The 21,201-nt window shown below is 32.0% G+C and overlaps 3 protein-coding genes across 3 annotated transcripts; 1 reads left to right on the forward strand and 2 right to left on the reverse strand.

Moving 5' to 3' along the window:
- Positions 1–1,419: 1,419 nt before the first annotated feature.
- On the reverse strand, positions 1,420–15,339 carry LOC124364620 (succinate--hydroxymethylglutarate CoA-transferase). Its single transcript, XM_046820233.1, has 3 exons — positions 14,983–15,339; positions 4,618–5,680; positions 1,420–1,979 (listed from the first exon to the last, which is right to left on the reverse strand). Exons 1-3 carry the CDS (start codon positions 14,994–14,996, stop codon positions 1,749–1,751), a joined length of 1,308 nt encoding a protein of 435 aa, XP_046676189.1. The 5' UTR covers positions 14,997–15,339; the 3' UTR covers positions 1,420–1,748.
- A 410-nt stretch (positions 15,340–15,749) lies between these two features.
- On the forward strand, positions 15,750–16,848 carry LOC124365486 (putative nuclease HARBI1). Its single transcript, XM_046821469.1, is given in 4 exon segments — positions 15,750–16,140; positions 16,143–16,256; positions 16,259–16,731; positions 16,837–16,848. Coding segments are annotated over 4 exon segments (990 nt in total).
- Positions 16,849–16,916: 68 nt separating this feature from the next.
- On the reverse strand, positions 16,917–18,254 carry LOC124365241. Its single transcript, XM_046821203.1, has 2 exons — positions 17,758–18,254; positions 16,917–17,334 (listed from the first exon to the last, which is right to left on the reverse strand). The coding sequence occupies exons 1-2, from the start codon at positions 17,891–17,893 to the stop codon at positions 16,982–16,984; spliced, it is 489 nt and encodes a 162-aa protein (XP_046677159.1). The 5' UTR covers positions 17,894–18,254; the 3' UTR covers positions 16,917–16,981.
- Positions 18,255–21,201: the final 2,947 nt, after the last annotated feature.

Here is a 21,201-nt window from a genome sequence, read left to right on the forward strand (position 1 = left end):
TATATCACACAGTTTGATGGTGCCAGTTTGTTTAGGGAATACCATTTAACCATTCAGCTGGATATGATGAGGTAAACTAAACTTTTGTATCATTCTGAGAAGAAACAAATAAATTCTGATTGCCTTTCAAAGCAGTTGAGTTTTCCAAAGTTCCTTTGTGGTCAGTATATAAAACTTTTACCCTAACAACGTAGTCCATACAACTATCAGACACTGAATTAGCAAGAGTGTCGATGCATTAGTGTTGTAAGTTTAATTTGTTTCTATCCAGTAACAGTAGCAAAAGCTGCTTCCTCTCTGAGCAGGATCTAATCTCACCTACACATAGTGGCCGTAGTGAAACTATCAAGCCCAATAAGTCTTCTGGTCATATGTTTGATTGCTTACTTAAACACATATGTCAAGAAAACAGACAAATACAAAAAGTAAGGACTCTCTCGTGCTGTGGTAGCATGGTTGCTTACCTGGCAAGCTTATACTTTTATGGGCTGAGCATTTACAAAGCCTAATTATCCACAGGATATCTTGAAAGCAGTTCCATTTGTACACTCTAAATTTTGCATGAAACCTCAATTCTACATGTGCAAGAAAGAGTCCAATAATGGTGCATGGAATTTGGCTGAGCATCATTGAAGCCAGTAGGATTTCAAAATTTCTCTTCTGTCTGAAGAACATTTCGAGAATTACATAAGCTATACTTGAAATTCTACATGCAACTTCAGCGAAGCCTATTATGTGACAACACAAGGTCTAGCATATTTGTACCTTATTTAATAAGAAAAATTCATATGCTTAGGTGAAACAAATTTTACTGTGACTTTTGGACGATTAAGTAATTTTATGGTTTATTCATATTTTAGCATTCTTTAAAATATGCACACTTTGTATCAGTAATATGATTAAAAAATGATTACAAAGTCTACAATTTGGATTAGGTAATATTAGGAATCAATAACACTGACTCAATAAATCTACTGTTTCATTTCTCAATTCACCACCATTGCACTATCACTAAGAGACTTTGCTATCAACAAGATAGCCATTAACCTTTCATTTGGGCCAGTCAAGTAAGACATCTCTTTTCATAAATCATTAATCTCAGTTTAATTTAATAATAAGCCAAAATCAAACACTACTTTTGTTTCAAAAACGGTTTATAAACTTAAATTGTAAAAATAAACAATACAACGACTCACTCATTAACAGATAAATAAACACATTTTAAAAGTGGGTATACCTTGGTTCACACCACTTTGACTTCTTAGTTCAGTAATGTTAAACTGCTGCAGCGGTTAGTTCTCAAATAATGTTTTATCACTGTTAGATTATATTTTTGGACTTATGGGGGGAGGGGTTGTAACACTCATACCCCCTTGGCTATACTGCAGGGTAGAAGTTTCAAATAAAATACTTTTAAAACTCCATAACATAGTTTTTATTAAAGAATATATGTAAATAATTAAATATATTGTAAAACATGCCAATAACAAAATACACAATTATAATATACTGAACTTCATGCATAAGATACTTTTATTACATTTATTCATTACTACAGTTTAATGATTAAAACTAATATATATATAAAATATAATTTCAATAAACATTGTATTACAAAAAGTACTTGCTCCGCCAGGACAATTTTTAATATATAACATAAAATAACTTTTCCGTTGGATACAATTAATTAAAAACTAATTACTGCAGTAACACAATTGTTTAGATTGTACTCCCAGTAATACAGTGGACTACTGGACATGTCCCTGTTCCCGAAGGAGTCGTATCTTGTCCCGAGGGTAGTTGAGGACCTGGGAGAGCACTTGCTCTGTGTGTTCCCCCAGCATGGGCGGAGGCGAGCGCACAGCATTCTTACTTCCGCTGTACTCCACCGGTGGTCCCACCACCTTCACCTGAGCCCCGTCAGACAACTCTACATCCTTCACCAGCTCTATGGCCTGTATGTGTTCGTCACTGAATACCTGTAGGGAATATCCGTGACCATAAGCATTAACACAATCTTATCAATGTCATTTTATTACATCGGGTACTATTAACCACAGAAGATAGTTAACTGTATTACTATGTTATTGCTATTGGACGTATGTACGAAGAATTTCAATATACTATGTTATTGCTATTTGACGAATGTACAAAGAATTTCAATATCATTTAATAGCAAGTAGTTAATTCCACTCTGGTGCTACTTTTTCCATTCCCATCTAAGGTACAGTATAACACTTTGGGGAAATGGTAGCAGTGGTAAGTCTGCATTTATTAGGCAAAGGAAAGTACTTAGAATGATTGCAAATGTTTCAATCAGAGGTTCTTGCTTCCCTATTAAAATAAAAATTTAAAAAAATTAGAATCATGACCCTCCCATCCCTGTATATTTGTTATATTTTACTTAGTACTAAAAAAAAATTAAATACTTTTATTAGTATACAAGAAATACACTCCTATGTACTAGAAAAAAATATATGCTTGAATAGATGAATGTTCGATTGGAGAAAACCAAAGGTACTTTTATCCATATGAGGATTAAACTTAGTATTATTATTATTAGTAGATAAAAAAATGTAAATAACTGGCTTGTTCATAACACATTTTATTCTCTAAATCACTACTTAACCTGTGATATTAGTGCTTTAAGCTTTTCATAATTATTTATTCATTATTAATTTGTTAATAGTGTTATCTACTATTATTTATTTATTGCTGTTATGTTAGTTTTATTGTTATTTGTTGAATTGTTATTTATTTACTATTTAATTTATGTTGTTTATGTTTTAGGTAAGTTATATAAATTTAACAAGATACTGCTAACACCATGTCTACTGGTTTTTTTATCTAAGCAAATTACAGAGTTACTATCTTTATTATGTATCTATAAAATGTATTTTTACCTAATTTTGTTAAAGTCTAAATTATTATACTTGTTTTATGAGATGTTTAATAAGTGATAGAGGTAGGCCATTTTACTTATAAGAAAGTGACGTTTTCCATTGCATTGTCATAAATGCTAACAGACAATAAAGATTTCTCTACTAAAATGAAAACTAATTTGACAAACACATAGGCTGGTGTGGATAAAAACAAGTACTTTTAATCCATCATACATTTAGATATATTCAATATCTGTCACGAATATAATTTTCAATGAAAAATTCTACCACTATAGAAAACCATAACTCCTAAACTTTAACACTTCTTTAAATTAACTACATTTCTGTCAGTATAACAGGATTTCGGACATTTGCCATCGTTATATGTTACAAAAGGTATAACACAAAGTTTTGACGATTGGAATATATCCTCTTCGTCAGGTGGGGGAGGTATTAGTACATACAAAAATAAATAACAGAAAGAAGAAAAGAAGAGAAAGAAAATGGTTTTTGGGTTGTGTTAGGATGCTGGCTCAGGCCTCCTCCCACCTCATGGCAACTATTACGCTATATATAACTCAGTGGCGGATGAGACTGACGTGACATGGAATCTGTCTCAGTCCATTGCTCTTAATGGTAATAACTAATTAATGCGATTGATTAAAATTAAAACCTAAATAATTAAAAAATTGATACCTGTCATTTGAGATTGCCGGGCCCATGTCTCCCCTTGAATTGGTAATTAAGTGATTTTTTTAAACGTTAATACTATACTCGTCTTTTATATTCTCACAATACAATTTATAAAATTGAATTACTTTAATTACAAAATTGCAATATAAAATTTCAAAGTTTTTAATTATATATTTTATTATGAAGATATATTTTTTTAATTTTTCCATTATTGTACTCGTATACTTCGTTTTAATCCTTTTGGACAGCTAAGCATAATATATTCTATACTCAACTCTTTTTTTGTAACTGGATGGATTGGCATTTATTCTTTTTTTAATTTAGTCAACAGTTCCCGCTGTAATTAGACCTAGTCTGTTGGGGCGGCTGGTTGCGTGTATTTGCTGGTTGCAATGCAAAGTCTTATGTTTCTTTCATTATTAAAAAAAAAAACAATATTATTTAAGTTTGCGATGTATTTTAAAGTGTAATTGTAAAATGATGTTATTAGTTTTTATTAATTTCCGTAAAATGTTAAAAACATACATAATTATTTTATTTTGAAGTTTATATTTGTAGTTTACTATGACACACCTTCCATAAACATCTGTATAAAACAATAAAACTTATTCTCCTCATACTGGTGAGTAAAGAACTAAAAGTAATATAATAAACTTTTTATTCGTTATAAATGGGAATAGTTTTATTCCTCTAATTAAAGCCATGTTTGAAATAAATAAAACGCTAATCAATTGTGGGATAAATAATTGAGTTAAAGAAGTAAATAAATATTAAATTTATAACTTCATTGTAGATACCGTTTCAATCATAGTAATACTAGTAAAAAATTGTATTATATTTTCCCAACAATTCTCTGATATAAATACTACAAAGCAAATTTTAATGTTTAAAATATAAAGTTCTAAAAATCGGTATATACGAGAAAAAAACATGTAAATCTGTAAGGTTTAATTTACTAGTTTTAAACAAGGCTAATTCAAAAGAACATTTTTTAATACATAATACATACATTATGTAATACAGTATTTACATTAAAACTTACCTGAGAAACTCTGTTAACTTGTCCATACGGAAAGGAAGACCCTTCTAACACTTTGAGCCAGTCTGCTGTTGTTTGTTTGGCAAAGCACTTTTTAAGCTCCGTTATCAATGCTTCTCTATTTTTCACTCGAGATATGTTGTCGACAAACCTCGAATCTTTGAACAGGTGAGGCATGTTTATCTTCTCACACAAAGATTTGAACTGTTGGTTTGATCCACCTCCCACCGTGAGGAAACCATCCGCAGTAGCGAAGGTCTCGTAGGGCACGATACTCTCGTGAGCTGTCCCCCACCTTTTCGCTTCTTTCCCAGCGTTCAGGTAGTTGGAGCCTATGTTTATCAGACTGGCTACCTGAGTGGAGAGCAAGTTGCAATCTATTTTCTGGCCAAGCCCCGTTTTGTTCCTTTGTAACAGAGCGGCCAGGATGGCTCCGTGAGCGAAGAGCCCGGTAGCTAGATCGGTCATAGCCACTCCAGGCTTGCAGGGGTCCCCACCCTCTGGGCCAGTGATGTCCAACAACCCCCCTATAGAGGCAGCGATCACATCATAACCCGGTCTCCTACTGTAGGGACCTCTAGGCCCGTATCCAGTCAGAGATAAATAAATAAGCCTCGGTGCGATTTCTTTTAGATCTTCATACCCAATGCCTAGACTACTTAATTTCCCCGGAACATAATTTTCAATTAGAACATCACTGACTTTGGCCAAGTCGTGAATAACCTTTATACCTTCGGTCGTTTTCAAATTCACACAAACACTTTTTTTGTTTCTGTTGAGACAAACAAAATAGCAAGTTGTGTTTGATCCCTGGACGTAAGGAGGTCCCCACTTTCTCGCTTCATCTCCACTTCCTGGTTGTTCTATCTTGAACACCTCAGCTCCGAGGTCGCCAAGAACCATGGTGCAAAAAGGACCAGCCACAATTCGTGTTAGGTCAATAATCTTAACACCACTTAGAGGGCTTTCTAGTTCATTCACTGAAGAGAAATATCTTAATGACTTAAGGCTACATGTTATTTTTTGCAATAAAACACTTGAATACTGTCCTAAGTAGGTAGAGTTCCTGTAATAAATAAAAACAACTTTACTATAACAATATACAGAGTAAGACTAAAACATGAGTAGCCAGACTTTTCTTGTTATAAAACAATTAGATTTTTATAAAAGTAAATTATAAATTACAGCTTATAAGAGTTGTATTTTGATTTTATAGTAGTAGTATATGTACAAGATTATTAAAAATTTTATATCACATCATAAAACATTGGGCGTTTAAATCTGTTTTTTATATATACTATTATCTATAATGAATTTTTACTTTTATAGTAGTAGTCAAAGTAATGCAGTAACATTTTTTAATATGACAGAGACTTGTACAATTTCACAATAAAACCTACCTATTAGAGAAATTACTGAAAACAACCTAGTTGAACGAAATAATTATTTTATGCTACTTCACTTATTTTAACCATTCTTAATAGGTAGGAGCTGTTTTGAATTAAAATTACCCAAATATTGTGTAACTTTATAAAATAAAATAGCACACATAAAAGGAGTAGATGTCGGACTTCACTTAGATATCATATCTTGTTTTGGAGATTTAATGTACCACTAAAGACAGAAAATGTTATTGATACCCAATTTTGTAATCCGGATCTTCTAAATAAAATATCTCTTAGCCTGTCAGTCTTTTAACCCTTTTAGTGCTACAGTGTCTACTTGGTAAATGCTGTGTATATTATATATTATTATTTTATATATAAAAAAACCATTATATATATATATATATAACAAAAATGATGTTATATCGTTCCAAAAGGCTTAGATTATCAATATTTGTTTATTTGATTGCCAGTGAAAGACTGTTTAAACATTTTTTTGAAGTGAATGAAATAAGAACAAGGTAAGTTTGGTTGTTTATGTTTTGAGCAATCAGACGGCCCGTGCTTTGGATTGCTTCATTCTATTCTATTTGTAAATCATTAGTTTCTCAATTATCTAAAACATTGTATTACATTATTTATCGATACATTCCAAGTTTGTGGCAAATTACATTACTATATATACTCACTAAATAAAAACAGTCTTAGTAATCAATGTTTAAAGTTAGCTTTGGGTTTTCTTTATTAATTCTTTATTAATTTCTTTATTTGTAATGTAATAAAATATGCTTGTTCACAATAATTTTTGTATCGCTGTGGATTTCAAATGTTCGAAACGTCACATATTGGAATAATATTTGGATGGTCGATGATTTTTATATTTCATATACTGTATATCCTTAACTTTTTTAGTAATAATTAAAAATATTAATTATCTGTTCTGCTTTTCTGCTCATTATAATGATAGTATGGGAAAAACAAAATAAATTACTTCCTACTACAATTGTATGTACAAATACAGAAAAATATAAAAGTAAAAAATTCTGATATAAAATAATTTTTAATACACATAAAAATATACTCAAATGTAGCAAAATTTGTACTTCCATTCTTTTATTATTCTTCTAAAAAAAGTAAAAATATGACTTCATATATGAAAATGATAAATATTTGTCCAAAACTACATTTTTGCATAAAATTGTTTAGCACTTCTTCTGGGTATTACAATAGGCCGGGCACCGTAGCACTAAAAGGATTAAATGGAGAATGGAATACTGTATTGTTATATACTAACCACAGTTTTGATTTTTGTCAACTTCTTGTTATTTTTATAAGAATTAATGATAGGTAATTAGTGTTGGGCTAGGGGGACAATGTAGTTATAATACCTATATTGTTATTACGCAAATTTCATATAAACCTGTCTGTTAATTATCCTCACTACAGAATATTTGCACACCTTTGCTGATCATGACCCCCAGATACAACCACCACACATACGGTACGCTTGTTTAGCCATTTTATGCCATCTGAATGATTAAAATTGCTTAAATTAACTGAATTTAATGGATTATGAATTATTAATTTTCGAACTTCCCCAAAAATAGACTCGGTATCATTTCTCCCCATAAAAAGAGAGTAGCTTTTCTTTCATAAATAAACCTCAGTTTGACAGGTTTATTTTAGACATAGACAGATATTTTAATTATAATAATTTAAATATTAAGTATTTGATTCCTTACAATCAGTTAGTCTTCAATCAGACATGTTTCCTTGTGGTGGGAGATAAAACTAGAGGTTTGAGTATATTTCATATACTGTATATCCTTAACTTTTTTAGTAATAATGAAAAATATTAATTATCTGTTCTGCTTTTCTGCTCATTATAATGATAGTATGGGAAAAACAAAATAAATTACTTCCTACTACAATTGTATGTACAAATACAGAAAAATATAAAAGTAAAAAATTCTGATATAAAATAATTTTTAATACACATAAAAATATAGGGTCGGTCGGGGTAAAATGGGTACAAAAACATGCTCTTTTTAACTTTAAGGCCTTTTAAAAAGTTTCTTGAAATAATTACAAAATAATTACAGGTTCCAGCTTATCATTGTGACCTCTTAGAATAGTTTAATATGTAATAAAAGTTAATAAACTATTTAGTATAAAAGTAATTATTTTTTTTATAGTAATACCTATTTTACCCCATGGTTTGGGGGAAAACGGGTATAGTAATGTTTTCATAGTAAAAACACAATAATTACAAGTGCTGTACTTATTTTACCCAGTATTTGTGTAAAGTAGGCACAGTAAAAATAACTAATGAAATATTTTGGTCACAAAAAATTTATTATTACTAAAAATATCAGTTAGACAAGTAATTTATTTAAAAAATTAAAAACATAGAAACAGTTCGTTGAGAGGGGCACTTCACACAAACTTGAAAAATCTTCCATTATAATCTGGTACAGAAAAAACATAGAAATTTTGTCCTAAATCAACCCACTCAATGTCTTCTTTATCAGGAAAAATGTAACGCTCTCCTTCACCTTTGCATTTGTCAAAAACTTTACGGAATATCGCTCCTTGTTGCGAAGATCTTGTGCAGTAATTTGTCCCCTGTACTCCTTCACAACCGTGCCACATTCACTTTGGTAGTTTATACCTACCCATGATCCTACAGTGGGTTCAGTAGGTTTTTACGTTTTTAGGTAGGCTGCTTTCATCGTCACTTTCTGCCGTATCAAATAAGCGTTTAGTAGCTCTAGGTTTTTTTTGCGGCTTTGCTTGGACCAATCCAGGCTCTTGTTTTATTGTTTTTCCTAAGGCTGTAATGGGTTTAGGCCTATTAGTTTTTACTTTTTATTTTCTCTTTTCTGGCATCTTCTTCTTCTTTCAGTCTGTCCATTACTTCATTTGTTGTCATTACTTCACCACAACTTCCTTGAACTCGTCGCCTTTTTGTCTTAGAATTTTTTCAATGCATTCTTTTATACTTGATGACTGTTCAGGTGACAATGTACTTAAAATTGCTTCTCTCAGTTTCTTCATTGGTGAAGGAAAATTTCAGGTAGGCCTGCTACAGAACTTGATGGGCCGGGTAAATCTTGTACAGGATTAGCTAACTTTAATCCAGTGGGTTCTGGTCGGCCAATGGGTGCCTCTGCGATGTCTTTGGGTGTTTCGATGGAGTTTTTGCTTAGGTTGTGCTCCACTTTGTAAGTCCATTGGCCTAGGTTGGTTGTACTGAACAATCCTTTTTTCTAAAACAGACTTATTCACAGGATAGATCCCAGAGCCCTTAAAACCACCAATAATGTGCTCAGATTTGAATGAAGTCGATACCAGTTTACTTAGAAGACTTGGAAAAACAGCCTTGTCAACATTTTTAAGCCGCGATTCACGATACCAGTTTCTTCAAAATTTCTCTCCACGCACTTTTCATAGGAGCAAATACCCCAACATCCAATGGCTGAAGTGCATGGGATGTATTTGGGGGCAAACACAGAAGAATAATGTCATTGTCTCTTGCCACTCGGGTTACGTTATAGGTCAAGTGACTTCCATGTCCCGTCAAACAAGACAAGAACTGGTTTTTCAAGATTTTTTGTCTGATTTGCAAAATTAATGAGCCATTTCTCAAAAATGAAATCTTGCATCCAGCCAGACTGTGTGACTCCATAGAGTGCACCTGGCGGTCCTCCTTGAACCCAAGTACTTTGCAAATCTCCCTGTCCTTTAAAAACAACACAAGGTGGGTAGCGTTCACCGGATGCACTGGCTACAAAAAGAACACTGTATTGCAGTCTGCCAGCTCCTCCTGATCTTGAATAGGACACTTTTGCACTTTTAGGGACAAAGACCTTACCCTTAGTGGGATCTGTGCCTAGGCCAGTTTCGTCCAAGTTGAAAATACGTTCTGGGTGGTGATTTTCTAACCCATTTTCCACAAGAACTTGCTCATAAATTTTAAAAAACTCATCTACCACAAACTGAGACAGTCCTTCAGCCCTTGCTTTTGTTAATATTTCGGGTTTCCGTTTTGATAGTTGATGTGCCCACCTTTTTTCAAACCCTCTTAAAAAGTCATACCCTGGCATATCGTCCTTGAATGGCGTCTTTCTACCCACTGATTTTACATAGCTACACACCATATATTGCAAGTCTTTTCTATCTAGTGGATAACCACATTTTGCTGCATACAATAAAGCCTCCACAATATAGTTCTCCTCTTCTTTTGATAGCACTGTTGCCTTTCCAGAAACCAGAGTTTTAGGAGGATTTTCACTCCACCGCCGAAGGGTTTCATAAGGAAATGTTATATTTTCTTGCTGCAGCATATACTGAGCTTCCATTGTCAACTTCCTTTACTGCTTCCTTCAAAGAATCTTCATCATATTTTTGGGTTTTTTTCTTTATGTATGTGCGTGGCATGATCTAAAACAAAAAAAGTGAGGTTAGTTTTCAGTTTTTTAAAATATTATACCTATTTTAAACCCCATGTTAACAAATTATGAATAGCATAAAACCTATTAAACTTTAAAAAACATTAAACAAGTTAAAAGTTAAAGTATATATGTGTAATGTATACATACCTGAATTTGAAACTTCTATTTGATTAGGTTAACTTTTAACAATGTCATCAGTTAGGTTGTCTTGGTTACACTGACTCCTGTGAACATATGTTTTTTTTCATTTTAAGAAGCTACCAGCAGTTTAGCCAACTCACTTTCAGTATAATATCATATAAGATGATGTTATACATTTATGGTATTTTTTTCTGATCCAAAACATCAATAACTCAAGTTTTTATAATATAAAATAATGTTTATACCCGTTTCACCCCAGTATACCCATTTTACCCCGACCGACCCTACTCAAATGTAGAAAAATTTGTACTTCCATTCTTTTATTATTCTTCTAAAAAAAGTAAAAATATGACTTCATATATGAAAATGATAAATATTTGTCCAAAACTACATTTTTGCATAAAATTGTTTAGCACTTCTTCTGGGTATTACAATAGGCCGGGCACCGTAGCACTAAAAGGATTAAATGGAGAATGGAATACTGTATTGCTATATACTAACCACAGTTTTGATTTTTGTCAACTTCTTGTTATTTTTATAAGAATTAATGATAGGTAATTAGTGTTGGGCTAGGGGGACAATGTAGTTATAATACCTATATTGTTATTACGCAAATTTCATATAAACCTGTCTGTTAATTATCCTCACTACAGAATATTTGCACACCTTTGCTGATCATGACCCCCAGATACAACCACCACACATACGGTACGCTTGTTTAGCCATTTTATGCCATCTGAATGATTAAAATTGCTTAAATTAACTGAATTTAATGGATTATGAATTATTAATTTTCGAACTTCTCCAAAAATAGACTCGGTATCATTTCTCCCCATAAAAAGAGGGTAGCTTTTCTTTCATAAATAAACCTCAGTTTGACAGGTTTATTTTAGACATAGACAGATATTTTAATTATAATAATTTAAGTATTAAGTATTTGATTCCTTACAATCAGTTAGTCTTCAATCAGACATGTTTCCTTGTGGTGGGAGATAAAACTAGAGGTTTGAGGATGTTAAATTTAGATACAGAAAAAATAAGAGTTTTGAGTAACCCACAGAATTAGAGATAGAGAACATATCTCAAGAGATTCTTGGTTACTTGATATGAATCCAAGACAAGATTCTAACAACCTAGAGATCTGGTAGCTTCAGAATATATCATGTTTATTATGCACTCTATTGTATAAAAATATTGCCATACTATATTAATAATATAATAAAATTATGCTTAATTTAGAAACAATTTTACAAGTTGATAGAGTCTATTTGTTATATAAACCCTCCTAATATGATATAAAATTTACTTATTTTATATGGAATACAAATACATATCAAGCAGGCCTTATTTATTTGAAGCTTACTTTGCAAACAATCCACTATGGTTTAACTAATCATGTTCATAACCTTCATCAAACGAATTACTTTAAAAACAAAAATATGTGTACACGACATGACATGATGGCAATTCTATACAAGAAAATCAAATGAGGAGGAAGTATTCAACCTTAGCTTTGGTCAATGACCTATAGAGTAGACTAAACTATGGTGCTTTTGACATTACAAACGAGTAAGTCATTTTAACATTCTTATATTTTTCCACTTGTCTTCCTGAGCATAAAAGAACTGAAGAGGTCAATTTTTTTTCTTTTGTTCTTATGCAGCAACCTGGTTTTGATGAAATTTCAAGAACCAGACAAACCATGATTCTTTTTAGAGCATTTTGGTTTAACACAGCACATTAAGAAGTACATATCTGACTGGCTGATGTTTTGTAGGGAGGTTTGAGTACAGACCATCTCTAGCTGTGAGTACAGAAGGGAGGTACGGTTTTCTGGAAAGGATGCTTTCAACCATTGCTACCCAGGAGAAAACATATAAACAGTTCTGAAAATTTCCTATTTTCTATTCTAAATGTTTATTATGTTGTTATTATTTACTAGTTTTTCCTATTTCCTGTTCTAACTGTTTGTTTGATCATTAAGGTTCATTTATTACTTATGATATTGTCACTATATACTTGTTTTAATTTCAAATTAATGGATTTTTATTGAAGACTATAGATACATTGATATCAGTTGATAGCTTAGAATTCGATAAATGAATATTAAACGATTTTATATATATATATATATATATATATATATATATATATATATATATATATATAGTACATGTAAAAAAAACTGGAACTGCTTATCATACTCGAACTCTTAATATTAAAACGTGATCATAAATATAATGGTAGTCTAAACTTACAAAAGTTACTGTTGTAAACAGCCATTAAAACAAGGAACCTAAATGTTTTGGAAGTGAATATAAAAAGAAAGAAAGCAGTTAAAGATGTGGATAGCCTGACAATAAAAAAAAACCATTGAAATGAAACTATTAGGTTAGTTAAACAGACTGCAGCTATTGACATGAATGAAAAACATCCCCTGAGATATTAGGCCTACCTATTATAAAATAAGAAATTCTAGATGGCCTGATCACAAATACTAGATAACTCCTTAGATTAATGGATTCTATAGAATAGGCCTATAACCTATTTCAAATTGTTAATAATTGTTACATGCAATATATGGTTTGGGTATCAGTGAGCCAATACAATTTCAATGTTATTAACGTGTTCTGATCATACTCTTGAACAAAACCATATATGGTTTTAAGGGGTCGAATTACAAATAACTATGATTTTAAATAATTGAAATGAAAATACCATTTTGAGGTTATATTTTTGTATTGTGCTTCTTGTTATCTGAGTGTTTTGTGGTCAGAACAGTGTATTAAAACACCAACAACTATCCCATATAGTAGCCTTCATTACCTTGTGGATAACCATGGTGTCCATAACACTAATGTTAATTAGTTTTGAATGTCACATGTTTCAGTTTAAAATACGTGAGCAGTTAAATGCTACGAAATTAATTTATTCCTTTCTTAATTGGTCATCATGTTTTTTCAGAGTGAGAAAACGAGTTCATTGTGTAATCATTTATTGTTTTAATATCAGGAAAAGATTTTTTTATGTGATCAGAAGTTGACAGGTGGTTTCTAAGTAGATTGTCAGTAGCCTACATATGAAATTAGAAAATCATGGTGAGTTTAGTTTCACTCATTTATAAAACTAATGTTTGTTTCTTTTTACACTATTTGTTATAGTGTAAAAATTTTATCACTGGTGGTGGAATTTTTGTTAAAATTGTTTGCATTATTTTCAAATTTCTTTTTACCTAAACACACTAGTAACAAACTTAGCATTATTAACCTATTCCAATTGTTAGGTTATGAAAATGTATTAGGAGATGAAAATTAGGCTATGAATAACGAGGTTGTATAACATTAAAAGTAGAACTACTTATCTTATGAAACTTTTCTTTTCAAAAGTTATAGTTAATTGAATTTACATTATTTCTTTTGGCAAGTTGCATTTCCTAGTTTTTATTAAGAGGCATTCGTGATCAGACCATCTAGAATTTGGTCTTTTAGTAATAACTTAGGTACTACCTTGAGGTATGTTTTTCATAAGTAGCCATCAGTGCAGGACAGTACTTAAGGTGCTGCCCTAGCCTTCGCTAAAGGCCGGAGGCATTTTTGTCAGCCCGATATGAACTTTTATTCTCAGTAGGACCAAATTAACATAAACTTTCAATTGGGTCAAATCTTCCTGACTTCACTACTTTGTTATTTTACATATCTAAAAATAGTGCAATATCTTATGTCAGCAGTAACCAATATGAGGTTGACTCACAGTCACATAAAGACCATGAAATGTCCAACGCAGGTGTAGAACAAGAAAATATCAACCTGCACGAGAGAAGTACTAGTTCTACTTTTAATCTTCATTAAATTTGACATTTTCACTCCTTGAAACCTACATTGTTTTGTTTCGGAGGACAATGGCAATAGGTTAATAACATGATAACTCGTATTTTACCACTCCGGCTTTAATTTGACATTATCTTACCATGGTTTGTGGACACCTAAAAATGTAATTATGGGAAATTATGTACTATTCTATTTGATTGTCTTGATGATCTAATATGGTAGACTGCAGACATGAATGCTAAGTACTTGAAATAATTCTGTATTGAAATAAAGAAAATTAATGCATTTTCATCAACACCTTGCAACAGAGATCAAATTACTATAAGAGAAATATTGCTTGGATTCAATTGAGACCTGCTTCACTATATTTTGTAATTTAACTCAACTGTAAATAAATCAAAAACATTAAGTATGGGAACTAAAATAATTTTACAATTGTAATTAATAATACCTAGCCTAGACTATAACTTAATGGGACATGGATTTAAAAATTCTTGAAAAGAATGTAAAATAACCATAAAACTACTGTAGGAATACTAGGCGTAATTGAAAATTGAATACCTGCTGAGAAGCATCCTCTTCTTGAAGTACAGTAACAGTATTCGTTTCAACTACTTGGGAAATAGTGGTATTTGAAATTTCCGCCATAAACTATCAGGACTAGTGATTTTATAAATAAATATTTTATATAATTATCCCGTCACTTGCCAATTCCAACACTTAATCAAATTAAAATGACACTTGTTTAGAATTGATTCCACAACTTGCTTCCCTTGGTTTTTAACTCACTTCTGCTCATTACACAGTGTGGTTTTGTGTAACCGTAACAGCTGTTGATTTGGTGTTTATGGTTGTAACAAATTCTAGTATTCTGACAAATGGACATATGGATTTCGTAGTCACAGATTATAATACAGTAGACCAGCTGATTTTGACATCATTTGTAAAATGTGGAAAAAAGTGAAAGACTATATCTCAATATTTTTCGTGTTATACGTGAGCATTACATAAACTCTTATGGTGACAAGCACCAAACAGGAGAAAGCCAAACTTCCGTAGAACATAACTAAAAGAGTAGAGAAACTGTGACTTTAATTGCTGTTTATACTTATTTAGTTCTCTAAATTCTAAACTATTTTACTTGTGTAGCATTTTATGTTACTCTACAGAGAAAGTTTAATGATGGTGTGCACCAGTGTATATTATTAAACTAAACTAGTAAGTTAAGGAGATATCTATGATAAAATATACTCCTACATCATTGCAGGTGTAAGTTGTGGAGTGTTGTAAACATTATTATTTTCAGTGAAGTTTGATTTGTTTTAAACATGGATTATGTTGATTATATTGACTATTTATTAGATGCACCAATTGAGCGTGTTGTTCGTGATAGGAGAGGTCCCTTTGACATTTACTCCAACATTGAGTTTCGAGAACGATTTGGTTTTTCTAAAGATTCTTTCTTATCTCTTCTCGATTTGATAGGGCCTTACCTTGAACATGATACAGACAGGAACTTTGCATTGTCACCACAACTTCAGCTTCTTTGTGGTTTAAGGATATTTCGTACCGGTTCTTACCAGTTAGTTGCTGGTGACTTGATAAATGTACATAGAACAACAGCTGGTAGAGCTTTAAATAATGTAATAAACAGTTTGCTTACCTTGAAACCGCTATACATTACCATGCCCAGCACTCAAGAGCAATGTAGTGAAAAAAGTGAGCCTTTTATAGATTAGGTGGTTTCCCAAATGCCATAGGAGCAATCGATTGCACTCATATAAAAATACTGTGCCCACCAGGTGATAATAATGAACTTTTTCGAAATAGGAAAGGTTTTTTTCTATTAATGCTCAATTTATATGTGATGCTGATATGAAAATAATGAATGTTGTAAGTCGATGGCCAGGTTCGACCCACGATGCTAGGATTTGGGACAATAGTGTTGTTGCTGCAAGATTTGAAGCTGGTATATATGATGGTTTACTTGTTGGTGATAGTGGATATGCGTTGTCACCCAAGCTGATGACTCCAGTATTGCTACCTACAACCCAAGGAGAAAGAAGGTACAACCGTGCACATATTTTGACCCGTAATATTGTAGAACGAACTTTTGGAGTCTTAAAGAAAAGATTTCAAATTCTTGAGAAGGGAATTAAATTCAATCCAGTTAAGTGTGGAAACATAATAGTAACTGCAAGTGTGCTGCACAACTTTGGTATTGAAGTAGGTGACGTTTATCAAGCGGATCAGGTTGATGTAGAAAATGAACCGTATGAGGTAGAAGTTGTTGAAGAAGGCGGGAATCATGTTAGAAGAGCATTAATTTTGAACTATTTTGCTCAATAACTTTATTTATAGTACTTTGTATTTAGAATTGTAACTAAAAAAATGTGATCCTACAATGTTGGAAAGTGGATGACTTAGTAACAATAAAGTAATTGAAATGTGTTTATTTTGTTTATTAATTCATATTATGAAAGGACATACACAAAAACAAAACAAAACTTTTACAGCATTGCTACATATGAAATTACAAAATGTTCAGCTGTATGAGATTTTACAAAGGTAACAAATTATCTTTACAAAGTAATAAATTTTCCATTGATGCTAAATTATTTAAATAAACATCATCGCTAGTGTTTTCAACCACATTCTCATAGTGTATTGGTATTGGTCCATTTGAAGATGTGTGGTTTGTAATACTATTACTAATTTTCTGCAGTATATCCATACGGAGTACGTGTTCAGTTTCAGCAAATTCTCTTTCCTTTTCAATGAACATCATTCTAGCTGCATGCTCCTCTCGAAGCAGCTTAAGTTTCAGTGAATGGAAATCTGTCACTTTGTCAGCAATTTCAGTGGTTGTACACCGTCGTTTTGCAGGCCTTTTTTGCCATGGATTCGTCTTACCTACAAGATACAATATGCTGTTATAATAGAACGTTTTAGAAAAATAATCTTAAAATTTATTTTTCCTTAAAAGATTAATTTCATTTTAATAAAGTGTTTACTTCCTACATTGTACAAATAAGATTACTTACCGAGGCCTTTGGCCTCAGGTATTAAAAAAAAACTCGTTCTGGATCTCTGATGGAATATCGCAAAACTGTGCATATCTTAGGACCAAGGAACAGTCTATTTACCGAATTTCAAGTCTCTATGTATAGGTTTTGCTGTTCGTTGGTTATATTAAAGCCAGGGCAAAGACAAACAGATATATTAGCCTAATACTAAACAATTAAGTATTAATACAGACAATTAATTATTCATGTCACAAAGTACAGGAATTTTTTAACGCTCTGTGTATTATATGTAACATACAATGCTACTTACATTTATTTGATGTCATGCTGTTGGTTTCTTTTGAAGTGGGCACCTCCTCATTCACCAAATTTGAATTATCATTAATTTCACTTTGATGTACAGGTTCATCTTCCTTCTCTGAATTGTGTTCCTCATTACTTATCATGTTTTCCTCTTCCTTATCATCGTCTTGTACATCTGACACACTTTCAAAAAGTTGGGGAATCGTGTCAACAATGGTTTTTGAGGTTAGGTCAATTTCATAGTAATTACTTCAACCGCCAGTTTTTATTCTTTCCCTCTTCTCTTTAGACATTGCTTTTTTGCCTTAGCCTTACAGTCCTTCCATAGTATCTTTAATTGGCCTAATGTTTTTGTCACTGTTGCATCAGCATTAAAATCAACAAGTATGTCATCCCAAGCTTTCCTCTTCTTTTTAATTATCATGTTATCATGTGTTTTAAATTCTATTATATTAACATATCGTTTCATCACTTCAAGAAACATGGCTTTATCTGCATCTGAGATATGTTTTGCTTTTTTCTTTCCTTTTCAAGATCCATTTTTAGAAAAACACTGTTGTAAACAAACACAAACCACTATTTTCAGGTTAGAAATAAACCTTCAAAGCTTCCACCACAGAGTATTTGTATAAACTAAAGAAGTTAGAACTAAAGAAGTATCCTGTATTTGAGCTCTCCAACCAAATCACCGGAAGTATATTCCTTCTTTAGTCAGTTACTTATATAGTTTGAACTAAAGGAGTTTCACTAACTAAAGTAGTATCTGTTACTGATTTCGTGCTCTTCACCCTTAGTTATTAATATGTGATATTTATGTCTCGTAAAATATGTTGTATTTAAATTAATATGTTCAGCTTTCAATATTTATCTAAGGTTATTTCAGATGAGAATAAATTGTATAATGTATTTATTATTAGTTACAGTTATTAGTGTTTAGACTTGCATGATTGAGTATTGATTATTTTTATTTTGTATATTTGCTAACTATCTTAAATTTAATAATTTATAGTATAATGCTACAATGTAATTAGATATCTTGTCTGTAATGTAGCATGCAAATAAATAAATACAAAAACAATTTAATAACCTTTACGTATACTTAAAATCAATATCATGTGTTTATTTGAATTATTAAAACAACCTTTTAAATTCATAATTACATTTAGTATGAAATTTATTGCTTTAAAACTCTAAAATATTTCAACATTATTGGTATGAAAATCATCACATATATAAATTTGGCAGACCAACCGTTAACCGCTATGCAGTCAACCTTTGGTTGAGGTTAGACCACTTTGGCTACAAATATTAAAAAAGAACTGAGTAGTAAACGTGAAAAGATTTTAACAATAAATAAATCTCTACCAACAAAATTCGTACACACACCATCATGACACTAAGGTCTAGGACCAAAACATTACGCCTTTACGGCCAGCACGGGCCTACTACGAGTACCTTGTTGTAGAGGGTTTGATCAAGGCGTTGTCAAGGAGGGGCGAGGATATCCGACTGGATCCCGTCCCGAAAGTTTGGACAGAATTATTTGAAGAGCATTACAATTTTAAAAGACCAAAAATAAGTTTATAAAATGAAAATTACTCTGTCAGTTGTATTTATATAAGGTGTCCCGTAACTCTCTGGACAAAGGTATATCACGTTATTGCTCAGGTCAAAATAAACATATTTCACCATATGATCATGATTGTCTGATGTTTGGTTTCCCATCTGTCTGTCTGTATGCGTTTAGAAAAAAATAATATCTTAAACACTAATAAGTTCAATTATACCAAATATGGTTCAAATGTTTATGATAACAAGACCAATCACAGAAAAAAGTTTCATGCAATTATCTTTAATATTTTCAAAATAGCTGCCATAAAAACTTTTAAACTTTGAATATCTTAAAAACCAGCAGTTTTTTTCTCAAGAATTACACGAATAACAGTTTTATATGAATAACAGACATGACCCATATTGAGGTTCTTAGCTAATAGCCAACAATACAAAAACTGAATAAACGGCAGCTCTCAATGTGGGCCCCGTCTTGTCATAGTAAATTTGCTCTACGAGTAAATCAATGATTTATTATTCAATTTAAAAAATTTTGGCGTCAATAGATTTGTGATAATATCCTATAAATACTGTTATTCTTTTAGTTCTTGAGAATAACTGCTGGTTTTTAAATATTCTAACTAAGTTTTTATGGCTGCCATTTTGAAAATACTAAAGATAAATTAATGACATGTTTTGCAGTAACTAGCCTTGTTATCATAAACATTTGAGCCAAATTTGGTACAAATTAATTTATTGGTTTTTTAAATATTTATCTTTTAATAAAGATGGTGAAATATGTTCGTCTTGACATGAGCAATAAGGTGGTATACTTTTGTCCAGATAGTCACGGGACACCCTGTATAATAGTAATAAGTTACAATTTTGTTAGTTAACGGATATATCCTAACCCTACATAACCAAACCTGATAAACCGGTTTCAGATCAAATTGAAAGCCGACTTCAACTATCGTGTTTTTTTAATTTCCTGCATATTTTAACTCCCTGAAAAATTGGTCTGGTTACGCCCCTGCTGGCGACCAGTAACTAAAACATTTATTAGTATACTCCTCGTTATAATGTGCTAACCATATCGTGTTTCATATGCATTTAGGACTGGAGGTTAAGTGGTAGAGAGGACTTTTAAGTCCTAACTTCGCCTCTGTAAATAAAGGCATTTTCATTTCATTTCATTTTCATTCATTTATTTAACATTTTTATTTAAACAGCTTCCTGCAGTCTCTAAGTATCAAACGCAATTTAAAGAAATTGGTTAATCAACTGTGCAATAACATTTTGAAACAAATAAATATGGAACTGATCTTAAACGTATAATAATTGTCCAATACATTTTGAACGCAAACGAGTTCATACATTATATAGTAACTAAAGAAAGGAGAATGCTGTTTGTAAATCGGTGGTTGTTGGAGTGTGCGCTCACGAAGTGTCCAGTGGCCGGACGTAACATATGTATTTGGACATCATGGCGGAAGCCGGGCAGGCAGTCTTCTTGGGCCGACTCTCGGACTACTAGAAAGCAACAGTGGAAGCCACAGGAATCTATGGGAGGAGGTTGTGTTATTGTTGTGCGTCACCACATGGAGCTACCGAAGCTGGAAGGTGCAGGGGAATCTACCAACCGAATTATCAAATTACAATCCACTGAATGTATCAGTTACCGGCCCACTTCCACACGGTCGAACACCGCTTGCATAACATTACCAAGGTGTCGACCACAGCTATTTTTAGTAAATCTATATCTGGTGTTGGTGAACTTATTGATACTTCAACTCGTATACAAATAATATATTGTAAAATATTAGTTCTGTAAACGTGGCAATCGCTTTTTTCGTTAAATGGATCCGTCACTAGTTTTACTAGCAAATTCCCGCATCGAAAA

This window comes from Homalodisca vitripennis, chromosome 6, assembly GCF_021130785.1.
Source record: "Homalodisca vitripennis isolate AUS2020 chromosome 6, UT_GWSS_2.1, whole genome shotgun sequence".
NCBI classification, from domain to species: Eukaryota; Metazoa; Arthropoda; class Insecta; order Hemiptera; family Cicadellidae; genus Homalodisca; species Homalodisca vitripennis.

Coding starts and splice junctions, on each gene's coding strand:
- LOC124364620 (XM_046820233.1), bottom strand. Junction 1,980..4,617: donor AAGTTAACAGAGTTTCTCAG/GTAAGTTTTAAT, acceptor TATTCCCTACAG/GTATTCAGTGACGAACACAT.
- LOC124365241 (XM_046821203.1), bottom strand. CDS start 17,893: ATGATAAGTAATGAGGAACACAATTCAGAGAAGGAAGATGAACCTGTA. Junction 17,335..17,757: donor CAGCATGACATCAAATAAAT/GTAAGTAGCATT, acceptor TGTATCTTGTAG/GTAAGACGAATCCATGGCAA.